This window comes from Penaeus chinensis, chromosome 42 (assembly GCF_019202785.1).
Source record: "Penaeus chinensis breed Huanghai No. 1 chromosome 42, ASM1920278v2, whole genome shotgun sequence".
In the NCBI taxonomy this organism is placed as follows: domain Eukaryota; kingdom Metazoa; phylum Arthropoda; class Malacostraca; order Decapoda; family Penaeidae; genus Penaeus; species Penaeus chinensis.
Genome location: NC_061860.1, coordinates 1,815,989 through 1,828,488, shown reverse-complemented (window position 1 = coordinate 1,828,488; position 12,500 = coordinate 1,815,989). Strand labels below are relative to the sequence as shown.

The 12,500-nt window shown below is 38.1% G+C and overlaps 2 protein-coding genes across 3 annotated transcripts in view; one reads left to right on the top strand and one right to left on the bottom strand.

The window, feature by feature from the left end:
• Positions 1–12,189, bottom strand: part of LOC125047840 (mucin-5AC-like) — a 12,258-nt gene extending 69 nt beyond the window's left edge. Inside the window, exons 1-5 of one of the 2 annotated variants that reach the window (XM_047646350.1) lie at positions 11,669–12,189; positions 8,241–8,353; positions 6,997–7,132; positions 3,713–6,819; positions 1–2,916 (exon numbers count right to left, since the gene is read on the bottom strand). The exon at positions 1–2,916 is cut by the window's left edge and continues 69 nt beyond it. In XM_047646350.1, the coding sequence (XP_047502306.1) occupies positions 2,842–2,916; positions 3,713–6,819; positions 6,997–7,132; positions 8,241–8,353; positions 11,669–11,684 (3,447 nt within the window). In that variant the 5' untranslated portion in view covers positions 11,685–12,189 and the 3' untranslated portion in view covers positions 1–2,841. Of the gene's footprint in view, positions 2,917–3,712; positions 6,820–6,996; positions 7,133–8,240; positions 8,354–10,811; positions 11,639–11,668 lie in introns of those variants that run through there. The other variant, XM_047646351.1, reaches the window with a different exon arrangement.
• LOC125047777 overlaps positions 11,707–12,500 on the top strand; it is a 10,842-nt gene continuing 10,048 nt past the window's right edge. Inside the window, exon 1 of the mRNA XM_047646214.1 lies at positions 11,707–11,794. Coding sequence (XP_047502170.1) covers positions 11,707–11,794 — 88 coding nt within the window. The remainder of the gene's footprint in view (positions 11,795–12,500) is intronic.

The window sequence follows — 12,500 nt, the reverse complement described above, 5'->3', positions numbered from 1 at the left end:
CATTTTCATTGTTTATGTACATTAAAGGCACATAATGTAGACACACACTTGTAATTTCTTTTCTAAATAATCAAGTATTTAATTTAATGTACATCATTATAGTGAACCACAAGTTGATCTGCCTTGACCAACTTTTAGAATACATCCTATAATTTTGGGAAAATAATATCACATGTATGTTACAAAGGCAATGAAAACTTTGCAAACAGAGGCACTTGATATTGTATATGTCTAAATGAAAAAAAGACAATAGCAAGAATGTATATAAACACGTTCTTCAAAATAAGATTGTAAAAAATGAACATATCTTTCATAGTAAATTCACATCTATCTAAAAAAAAAAAAAAAAAGGAAAATAGGAAAAAGAAAAACTAAAAATAAGTTCCATTTCAATGAAACATGATTTTAAAAACAGTGAAATTATGACTGATCACATTCCAAAAAAGGTGTAATTGAGGTTTGGAAAAATAATGGGCACAGAAAAAAAATATATCCCTCCACTTCTTTCCATATTTTTTGCTTTTATCACAGAAAATAATTAGCAGATTACAAATAGAACCATAAGTACCAGTCACCGTATGATACCGATGCTAGTTGTAGCATCTGTTAAGAAAAGAATTATGGGGATAGTGAAAAAGTAGGTAGAATTACTCAAATTTACTGAACGTTTCTAACAAGAGTAGGGGAAAACGAGCAGATTTATCCCTAAGACATTATTTTCTTAAGAATAAAAGTAGAATAGTTTGTGAAGAGGTTGTAGGATGAATATGAAAATGAGAAGAGAAAAATTATACAAACTATACAAATAATAAAAACAGCATTGAACATAACACAAAAGATGAAAAGACAAGAAAAGTGTGGAAGTCCTGTGGTATGTAAAGGGTAAACCAGATGGATTATTCAGTTGTGAAAGAAAATATGCCAGATAGCTATGCTCAGAGATGGTTACCGGTAAAAGAAATGATTAATGCTGTTTGGTGGAGAAATATAGCATATGGTTGTATTACACTATATAATAAACTTGCATCAGGAGATAAACATTCAAGGTGCTGGACATGCATTTTGCAACTTATTTTGCAGAATGTGTAAGAACCTCAGTCTCCCACAAGTCCCCTTCAGTACTAATGTACCACAAGTTCCCTTCAATACTAATAAACACTGCTGTGTGTATTATCTCATGATATTTTACTGGCGCTAGAAATGGTAGTAAAACATACATGGAATATGATCAAATGTCCTTCTTTTCTGCGTGTAAATGAAATATAATAGAATGTTTAGTTCTTTTTCTGTGAGTGTCTAAACTGGAGAGTAAAACACGTCACAAAGTATAAGAAAATGCCATTTGGATGCTCAGCATTTATTTACATTTGTTGGACTTTGTGTTTATATATATATCACTGGGAATTGGAATCTGTTAATCAAACTACTCCTACATTTTTGGTATAAAGTTTTATGCTGTTACATTCCATTTGTTTATGTATATTACAAACCTGAATGAATATGTCATGATACTAAAAATGTAAGATAGCTGTGTGTGTATATTCATATATATAAAATTATCCACAGATTCTAACAATCGAGATTTGTAGAAATTTTGCATTTTTATATAAGCTACAATTATACAGTTCACTAATAAAAGAAATTTTACAAAAAAAAAAAATAAATAAAAATAAATAAATAAAAAATAATAAAAAGGAAAAAAAAAACAAGGTAAAGCAATACGTATTACCGCTTTGTAATGAACATTATATCCATTTGGAACTTTGACAAACCTGTATATCCCATAATCTATGACTAAACATACTTCTTGTCAAAAAAGATATTTACATATTATATACACAGCATCTATATGTTATCTTTGCTACACTTATAATCCTTATTTTTTTTTTTTTTTACATAGTACATGAAACAAGGATCTTTGTAAATATTTTATTACAACACAGTATTGAAGTCTTTAGTCATAGCTGTTTGCTTTTCACATCAAGCAGTTATGACACAAATAACTTCACTTCAAAATTCTATAATTAGGTAACATTTTGGTAGGCATATCTATATGTTATTTACATAAATATTTATAGCTTCTGCTTATTAGTATCTTCTTCCCCACATCTAAGAGGGCCCTAAACATCTGTTGTTTTAATTTACTAACAACATGCTTTCCAGTATAACAATCATGACGGCTCAAAGTAAAAGGACAGCTTATTTCACACGTCCAACCTAGTATCACCCTACATCATGTTCCTAAAGCGATGAGTAATTCACAATCCTATTTTTTTTCCATTACTTTTATTGTCATTTAGAACCCTGTAGCTTTTACATCTGGCAAAAAAAAAAAAGAAGAGAAAAGTCAACAGCATTTCTTCAACATAGAAAAAAATTAAAAAACCGCTTACTAATATCACAAATTATGATCAAATGAAAAAATTCAATAGAAATGGAAATTCAATACCTGTTCCAAATATACAAATTCTTATTGAGACTAATTTAATTCCTGCCTACGTTTTGCCTTCAAGCTTACAATGCACCTCAAGCCACTTTCAGAACTGTGACCATCCTATAAAATCACTGTTTATTGAAGTGTCAAACCAATATTAATGTATTCAGTGCAACAGCTATGGTAGATAAACACTTATGATAAAAAGGAGAAGATACAAAACATCAAAACAAACAAAGGTCCTCAAAGAAAGAATAATAATGACAAGTCACATCACAAGTGCATAACCTAGCCTGGTTGAAAATTACCAACAGATACAAGTAGTTTGCAATAACACTTAATAGTAAAAAGACTTTTCGCAATTCTTTTAATCATTGCGGCCAGAGTTGTCCCGGACAAAACTTCTGCTAGGCAACCTGAAGCTTCTGGAAGTTGTTGGCCATCTCAAGCACTTTGCTGTTCCTCGAAACTGGTGGTCGGGTCTGAAATACAGTCAAACGTAGCCATATGTTAAACATGGATATATGTTAAACTACAGGTATATAATGAAAAAAAGGTCAATATAAAATGTATCCTCGTGTATATTAATACCCCGTAATTGTTTAAAAAGTATCAAAATATGACAAAATGCTATCACAGAAAACAGGAAAAGAACAAAGAAATTTTTTTTTTGTTACTCCACTATTTTTTAAGAGAAGACTATTTTATTCTTGGAAAATGAACAATATATACAGAAGATAAACAATAAAGGAGCAATGACAACATTAACATGAAAACACAGTTTAGTTTCTCATTCCAAATTGGAAGAGATCAAATCAGTTAGATAGGAAGAGGAACAAAATGCAAAATTTAGCAAATCTTATACACAATTTAGGAGGCTACAATTAGAAATAGATATATCTATTATTACCACTTTATTGGTCACTCTGTTTTTATTCTGTGAGAGGTAATATAACTGCACTTACACTTTTAAAGGTTAGAAATAAAAAGGATGTAAAAATTAGGAGAGACCACATCCTTTAAGCAAAGTCATACCTATCTACAGCAAATATGTTTTCCAAAAACATTTTTTTTTTCTTAATAAATCAGTATAAGTATGTATAAATAGCTTCCACATGGCGTACAGAAGCACGTATACGCTTGGCTTCACCGCAGGTGTCCCAACGTGCCCCACGCACCCACCAGTACTTAAGGCTCAGGATGACCCAGGTCAGAGAGAGTCCTACCAAGAGAGTCCTGCCTACTTAAGACATATATTTAATATCCAAGTGTACTTACCTCGATAATTATTTCTTCAGTGTCCGGAGTCTTACTCTGCTTCAGCCTTCCTTCTCTGCGCTGCCTCACAAGCACCCTCCAGTCTTCAGCTGCTTGCTGAGCTACTCCATGATCAGATTTGCCAGTGCTAGCACTTACAGAAGTAGTAACATTACTATCTGCTAAGGTGTTTGTGACTGCAATAGTTGGGGCTTGAGAATCAGTGTGAGCAACACTTGAAGGCGACTGGGTTCGTACAGTGACAGTAAAGGATGGAGCAGCACTACGAGTTTCCGTTACTGGTGCCGATGATGGTTTAGACAGCAGTGACACAGTTCCTGGGGAAGAGGGCACGGGCACTGTTGCAGCTGATAATGAACTTACATTCTGAGATGGAGGAGTTGCTGGTGCTTGTGGACGGTCTTTACCTCCACTCATGAATCTTCGTCGTGCTGCTCCTATGTCCAGTGGTGATACTTCTACAGGCCCTTCTTTGCTCTCAGTAACTTCAGTTGGTTTGGCATCCTCAGATTCACTTACTGATGATGGACTCCTTGACACCTTTTTGGACTGAGGTCCTGCAACGGTGGCGTGTGAGGTGTGAGACAAATGTACCGCAGGCTGGGTTTCCTCTTGCGGCAGTGGACGTGGTGGCCAGACAATACTTGATCCAGATCTGCCCGATACGGACAGCTTTGCTGGAGGTGGTGTGGCTGGAGCACTTTCTTGTTCATTTTTGTTAACTTCATTGGTTGCTGTTACACTTGAACTTCTATTGATAATCTTACTAAATACTGATGAGCTGGAAGTAGTAACTGTAACCCCAGCCTCTGATGTCACCATGGCATTTGATGAGCGCACAGTGGGACCATGAATGGGGGCAGTTACTGGCTTATTGACAGAGGCATTATTTGGTGTGGTGATAGTGGTAATGCTTCGATTTGCACTACTAATCATCGGGCTGCTAGTTGTGGTGATGTTGCTTATATTTCGAGAAGTATTGACTGCATTATTAGTTAGATCTGTGCTCATTGGTAGTGGGCTGGTATTGCCAGATACAACCAGTACTGTTGCCTTAGGTGACCCAGGTGCAGCTGCAGATGTATTTGTAACAGGTGGTGGACAAAACGACAGTGCTGGATTGCCAACTGTTTTACGATTGAAGGAAATGGTATTCAGACTTGGCTTTTGATGCCCTGCTGTGAGAGATATTGAGGTTGCAGGCAATGATGTCTCTTTACTGGGTATGGGGGAGGCAGGTGAGGCAGCTGGAGCTCGAGTAGGTATGATGGTGACCTCTGATACTTCACTTGTTCCTTCTATATTCTCCTCTTCATCATTATCACTTTCTTGGGACTTTTCCTTCTCAATATCCTTAACTTTGAAGGATCTTCGAGCAAATACCTTAAACAACTCAGGCTGCTCATTTTTGGAGGAAGTAACCTGGCTGGACATAGAGCTAGCCCGTTCCATCAGTGGAGCTCTCTCAGACACTAAAGGTTTTCGTAATACAACACGTTCCACAGTAGAGTCTGGAGTGGTTCCTTCTACATATGAATCTGAATCTGTAACTTCTACATTTCCGTTGGATGGTGAAACATCTCTCAGTGATGCTTTACTGAACTGAGCACTTCCTCTCTTGCTAAGTGATGAAGATTTACCATCCTTTGATTCGGACCTGTAAACTGCAGCACCATCAGACATTTCTGTCATTGAAGTTTCCTTGACAGAAGGATCAGCCTGACTTCTGTGAAGTTCCTTGTCTTTTCCATCAGTTTTATTACCTTTTTCTTGCTCTGTTTCATATACAACAGACTGACCTTTACTTTCAACCTTGTTGAGCTGAATCCGCATAAACTCAGGTACAGGATCTGGTTCTACTTCACGTGGAGGAACGCGTTTCATGCTTGGCTCTTTCTTGAGGGGGCGACGAGGTGTGCGTTCTCCCTCAGGCTCACTTTCATCAGTGCCAGAAACAGGAGGTCCTGCATCATCCCCTTGCAAGGAATGGGAACGTAGTGCCTGCTTTGGTGAAACCCTGTCAGCTGGTTTTATTTCTGCACTAATATTCTTTGATACCAATGCCTGTTTGCTTTCTGTTGTTTTGTGAACAACAGGGTCTGGAACTTCAGAATCCTTAGCTGGTTGCCATGAACCTACAACATAACTCACATGGTCTACACTTGATGCCTTACGCATATGTTCATCCGATTCCCTTGTATGCAAAGATATACTAGAGTCCAATGATAAAGGTCCTGAACCTGAATCCTGGTTCCCTTGCTGCAAATAATGGCTTTGTTGAAACTGATCTTGATACTTTGGAATGCCGACCCTGTGTTGGTTCTGGGAGTGTTGACGTATAAATACACCAGGGATCTGTGTGCTTGTGAGTGAGTCTGTTGATGAACGTTGTGGTGAGGTAGACAAGATTTCTGTACTAGAAGTTCCACTTGAATTGGCAGTGTGTGTTAACTTTGAGTCACTTTCATTGTCCAGACTCTCAAAGGAAGCTGATATTCTTGAAATCTTGCTAGATATGCTAATTCTCTCCTCCACATTACTCTGAGATGAAACTTTGCGATGTATTGGTTCTCTTTGTGTCTCTGGCTGTCCTGCAACTTCTCTGAAGCTTTTCACTTTCCTCACCCCACTGAAAGGCCTCGAGGGACGATCTTCATAAGACGAAATTTGGAAAGCAGATTGCTGACCAGGACTGGTGCTCTCTAGCCGTCCTTCTACACTTGACGAGCGTGGAGTCTGTGGTGGTGAAGATGATGCCTCTTTATAAGGTCTCTCCCGACTAGGATCTCTTGCTCGACCAGAAGGAGGCAGAGGATGAGAATCATTGTGTGTCTTCGTGGAGGCTCGCCCCAGCATGGAGAACCTTGAGCCAGAAGAGTCTCGCCTTTTCTCTCTCGAGGCTCGTTGGTCTCCTCCTCTCCGGAGAGGACTGACACTGTTTTCTCGGCTGTCATCACCATTGCCACGCGACCGCCGACGTCCTGAGCGCACACTGCCAAAGAGACGCTGAAGTAGAGGCTCATCTTTCTTGTCCTCTTTATCCTTCTTTTCTGAATCCCGTCGCTCAATGCTGACGTGCTGCTCATGAGAGGGGCTGCTTTCTTCATCTGTACATAAAGGGTTGGAAATAAATGGTAAATATATGCCACATTTATAGTTATCAGATAATCTTAAATACTTTCAACACAACACGAGATTTTGACATTTTTTCATTCCCTTTTTACAAAGTTAATAGAAATAACACAATGATTCTAACTACTCGCATAAGAGCCAAGCTGTCATACCAAAAGCAGTGTGAGAAGGTAACTCTGGCGGAGTTGATGGAGAGGCAGACATAGGAACCTTCGAGGGAGTCCCAGATTTTGTATTGGCATCCTCATTCACTTCTGGTGTTGTGGGAAGACTCCTCTGTCCACCAATCTGCCAAGTAAGAGCGAACATGTACAACACAATACATTACAAATACATAAATCTATTAAATGGTACTTTCCCTTCAGAGATAAATTAATATTGTTCGTTTCCCCCCCAAGAAGCTACTATACCCCTGTGGGTTGGTGGGGAGGTGGATAATGGGTGGATAAGACACGTGTACATAGCAGCAGTGAACAACCTACATTAATTCAAAAGCTATCTATTGGCAAATCTATTGAAGGAATTTTCTTTTATCTGTCTACCATGTCTCGTCCCATTAATTCAATCAAAAGATATCTATTGTCAGATTTACTGAAGGTATTTTTTCCTTTCTTTTTTTATTAGTCTACCATGCCTCGTCCCAGTCATGCTCCGGTTTCAAACAGTTACTTTGTTTATTCATGCTATTCTGATGGTTGTGCGTGAACACTGACCTTCACCTTATGGCGAACAAGTTGACAAACGTTTCTCAGTCCATTTCTAACAGAACACTCCTGTTACAACTTATGAATGATGCAGGATTCACATTAACAAAATGTTGACGTTCTGTGTGAGGCTTTACGAATCTAATACCCTTAGTCATACAATTGGAAACAATCACGTAAACTACCCTTGATAAAAACACGCCGTGCTATCAATGTCCACCAGGAGTTCCGATAAAGGTTATAGAACTGACAAGTGACGGCGGCGAGTGGCAGGCCGATAAGCCCGGGGAACCTTTAAAGTGTCATCACCGACTCCGTACGATAACACAGGGGCTTCCAGGGACAAATCTCAAATTACGTGGAGTAAGACATTTCGAAAGCTCTAATAGGTGGTCAGTTGGCCTAATCACACGCGCGAACGACGAATTAAATCCGATAACAAGTTTGTTATATATATTTTTAACCACTTCTGTTATTCCTGCGGAAAAAAAATGATGATGGTGATGACGATGGTGAAGAAGCAGAAATAGTAGAAATAGAAGAGGAAGAGGAAGAAAACAAAAATAACGAAGAGATAGAAAAAAGAGAAAAACTACAAATAGAAAACACAGACAGACAAAGAATAAATCAAGAAAACAAAAAAAAACAAGCTAAACCAAACTTGAAACTTCGCCACAACCCCCTTCCCTTACCTGCGTGGACCTCCTCATGCGGGGCGCGCCATGGGTCCTCTTTGGTCTAACGGAGATCTTGTGGAAGGCGGCCTGGTGGCTGAGGGGCGCGGCGCCGGCCACAGGCTCGTGATCTGCGGGGAGGGGAGGGGAGAGTCAGGCCATGGGGGAAAGAGGGGGAAATGGAATAGGGAAGTGCGGGAAATGGAATAGGGAAATGAGGGAAATGGGGAAATGGAATAGGGAAATGAGGGAAATGGGGAAATGGCATAGGGAAAAGAGGGGGAAATGAGGGGAGAGGGTAGTAATTAGCTTAAGTCGCGAAGGAAGACTTGCTAGACTGAAAGAGTAGAAGGCAGTTGGTTGACTTTGGTAAATTGTTTCGGGTTTGCTTATGTGTATTTGTACTTACCTTATGTATAGACACACACACGCACACATATGTGTATATATCTGCATTTATGTGTATATACATATAAATGTATGTACATACTCGTATGTATATGTATTATACACATGTATATACGTATGTATATCTGTATTCATATATATGTATATGTGTGTATGTACGAATATATGCGTGTGTGTGTGTGTGTGTGTGTGTGTGTGTGTGTGTGTGTGTGTGTGTGTGTGTGTGTGTGTGTGTGTGTGTGTGTGTGTGTGTGTGTGTATGTGTGTATGTATGTGTGTGTATGTATGTATGTATGTATGTATGTATGTATGTATGTATGTATGTATGTATGTATGTATGTATGTATGTATGTATGTATGTATGTATGTATGTATACACATATGCATATATATGTATGTGTGTATATATATATATTTTTTTTTTATACAGATGTATACATAATAAAGCAGGTATATGAATTATATATTGATATATATATACTAAAATGAGTTAATACATAAATTAATTTACATATGTGTAAATTAATTACATATATATACATATATATACATATATATACATATATATATATATATATATATATATATATATATATATATATATATAAGCGCATATACACATACATAAATATATGCTGAGGTGTTTAAACAATAAAGCTAGTATATGAATCACTTATTGACATATATACTTTTATATGTATGTGTATATATAAATAAATAAATATATATAAATATGCATATGTATAAATAATGAACATATATACATATATATATGTACATACACGCAGACACACATTGTATATATGCATATGTATATGTATACGTATATGTATATATAAGTATGTATATATACACATATATATACATATATATATACATATATATATACATATATATACATATATATATAAATTATATATATAAATATGTATATATATATATATATATATGGAATAGCCTAAATCTAATAGCAAACCACAAAGGCCCCACAAACACAGACCGAGCACAGCCAACGCCAAATTCCATCGGGACACCAAATGACCTTTTACCAACAGACAACACTACCACCAACAACCGTACGTTTCCCATGTTATGTCTACAATAACTTGGTTAATATTTTAGCGGCATTGTGTAAATTCATAAAACAAATGAGGTAGAAGTCACAGTTCACTGGTCTTTCGATATTACGTTTATTTTTATTAATCTATTTCTCCATCTACCATTATCATTATTAAAAGCGTTTTTTTTTTTCTAGCAGCATCACCATTATAATCATGATTTTTATAATTATCATTGCCAACATTATCACTGTTATTACGGACGCCATTATCATTATCATTGTCATGATCACCATCATATCATATTATGATTATGATTATTATTATCATTATCATTATATGACACATTTTCAAAACGTAAAATCAGGCCTGATTTTGATGTATTTATTCACGATCTGAGTTCACTGTGACAAATGTCGAGGAGGTGTCAATGAGAATGAATACTTTGGAAACAGAAACGAGACGTAAATAACGAGCTTGGACAAATTCTTGCAGTGCTGGTGGAACAAATGCCCTTCGTTGTAAAGTTATCCATCCTCATCCAAACCTTTTCTACATTCCTTTCATTCGCTGCAGGACATGGTTACACTAGGTTAGTTATTTTCTGTAGTATAACTCAGTAGCCTCACTTTGCAAATATTGCTGTTATATATATATATATATATATATATATATATATATATATGTATATATATTAGGTGAGAGAACACTGTACAAACTGATATACCCTGAGTCGCCACTTAAAATTATGCAAGATTTGGGCTATAATTCTCAACAAGTTTTTGGCCATAGGTATAATCTAGTCTTTAGCTATAGTTCTCGTCAAATCTTTTGGCTAAAATCATTATCAAGTCACTGGGTTACGATTTTCCAATCTTTAGTTAGAACTATTACTTAAAAACCATAAACATTACACACTGACAATAAAACCACACCCGACGGACACAACAACAAAAATGTCCCCAACACAAAGCCGGCCACCAAAAAACGCACCATTAACAAGCATATAATATTATTATTATCATTTTTTAAGCACACACTTCCCACATCAATTTAGCCTCAAAACGAAACGCACTTCGCCCGACGTAGTTAAAAGCATTATAAAGCACCAAGTCACCCTTACGTTAACTCTTGAGATGAAGCACCTGCTCTATGTGTCCTCTGCAAATCTTATCGATATTCTGATAGTAATGTCTGTTGGGTATACGATAATATGCCCAGGGAATAGAAAGTAGATAGAGGATAGAGGATAGAGCTATTTTAATGTCCTATCAGTGTTAATAGTAAAAGTAGTTATTCTAAGACATAGTACTATAATAAACAAGTGTTGATAGTGAAAGTATTTTTTTTTTTTTTTTAAGAAATAGTGCTTTTTAGAATACCTATCAAGGTTAATAGTAAAAGTAGTCTGAGAAGTAGTCCTATTAGAGCACCTAACACTGCCAAAAGTCAAAAGACTAGTAGTGATATGAAAATTATATATCACTGCCAATAATAACAGTAGTTTGAGAAACCTTGCTTGGATCTGACACTGTTAACTTCTAACGAATTCCTATAATAAGATCCTCTAACTTCGATTTGTTGTAATGTGACCTGTTAATAAAAAAAATAATAATAAACACACACAATTAAATAATTTAGTTGCTCTAAAAAAACTAAGGAAAACGCAATTCCTTGAAAAAAAAAAAAACTGTTAATATAAACCTGAAATGTGTTCAACTAACATTTCTGCTACAAAAAAAATCTAAAAAAAAATTATCTAATTATATAACAGTCCAACCCTAATACCCTTTCGCCAAAACCTAAACCAACAATCAAATAAAAAAACAGACAACCTAATCATACGCTCTAAACAAAGAAAAACATAAAAACAAATAAAAATAAGCCAATAAGCCAATAAATGAACAAAGAACACAAGAGAGCAGGTGCCTCCCTCCCCGATCCCCGGCGTTAGCAGCGGAACGGGTCTCCTCAGCTGACCTTCGGCGTCCGGCATCACACTCTCGAGGCGCCCATCAATGATCGAGTCGCTTAGGAAACTTTTCCTGGCGATGCGGCGCGGAGACTCCAGGCTCGCCGGCGGAACTGTGCGCCCGCGCCCCGAGGGTAAGGGGGGAAGAAGACGGAGGGAGGGAGGTTATTCGCCGAGGTTTGAGCGAGACTCTGGGTGTGGATGAGATATTGCCAGGCGGGAGTGCATGGCCGGATGGGAGAGCGCTGGGACTCGTGTGCGGGAACAGGATCAGTCATTCGCCTGTGCGCTCGGAGGCGCCCTCATGCTCTCGCTTGCACTGCTGCAGACACTCGCAACAATATATAAAAGCATGCACACATATTCTGTCAATAGTTGCCGACATATGCACGTGTACGCGTCCGTGCGCGCACACACACCCAGACACGCGCACACGCAAACGCAGGCACACACACACACACACGCGCGCGCGCACATGCACACGCACACGTAAACGCACACACAAACGCACGCGCACACACACACACAGACCCACACACACACACACGCAGGCACGCACGCACGCACGCACGCACGCACACACACACACACACACACACACACACACACACACACACACACACACACACACACACACACCACAAACATACGCGCTCGCGCACATATATGCATACATATATACTGGGGATCCAGAGAACCCTCCACGCGGCCAGCCAAACAGTTGCATGCAACCTCGCGCACGGAAGCCTTCCGGTGCCCATCCGTGCCATGCAACACGCACTCAACGACCCCCCGGGCGGGCCCCGAAGGGCGGCGCCCCCGCAGCCACTCACCTACGAC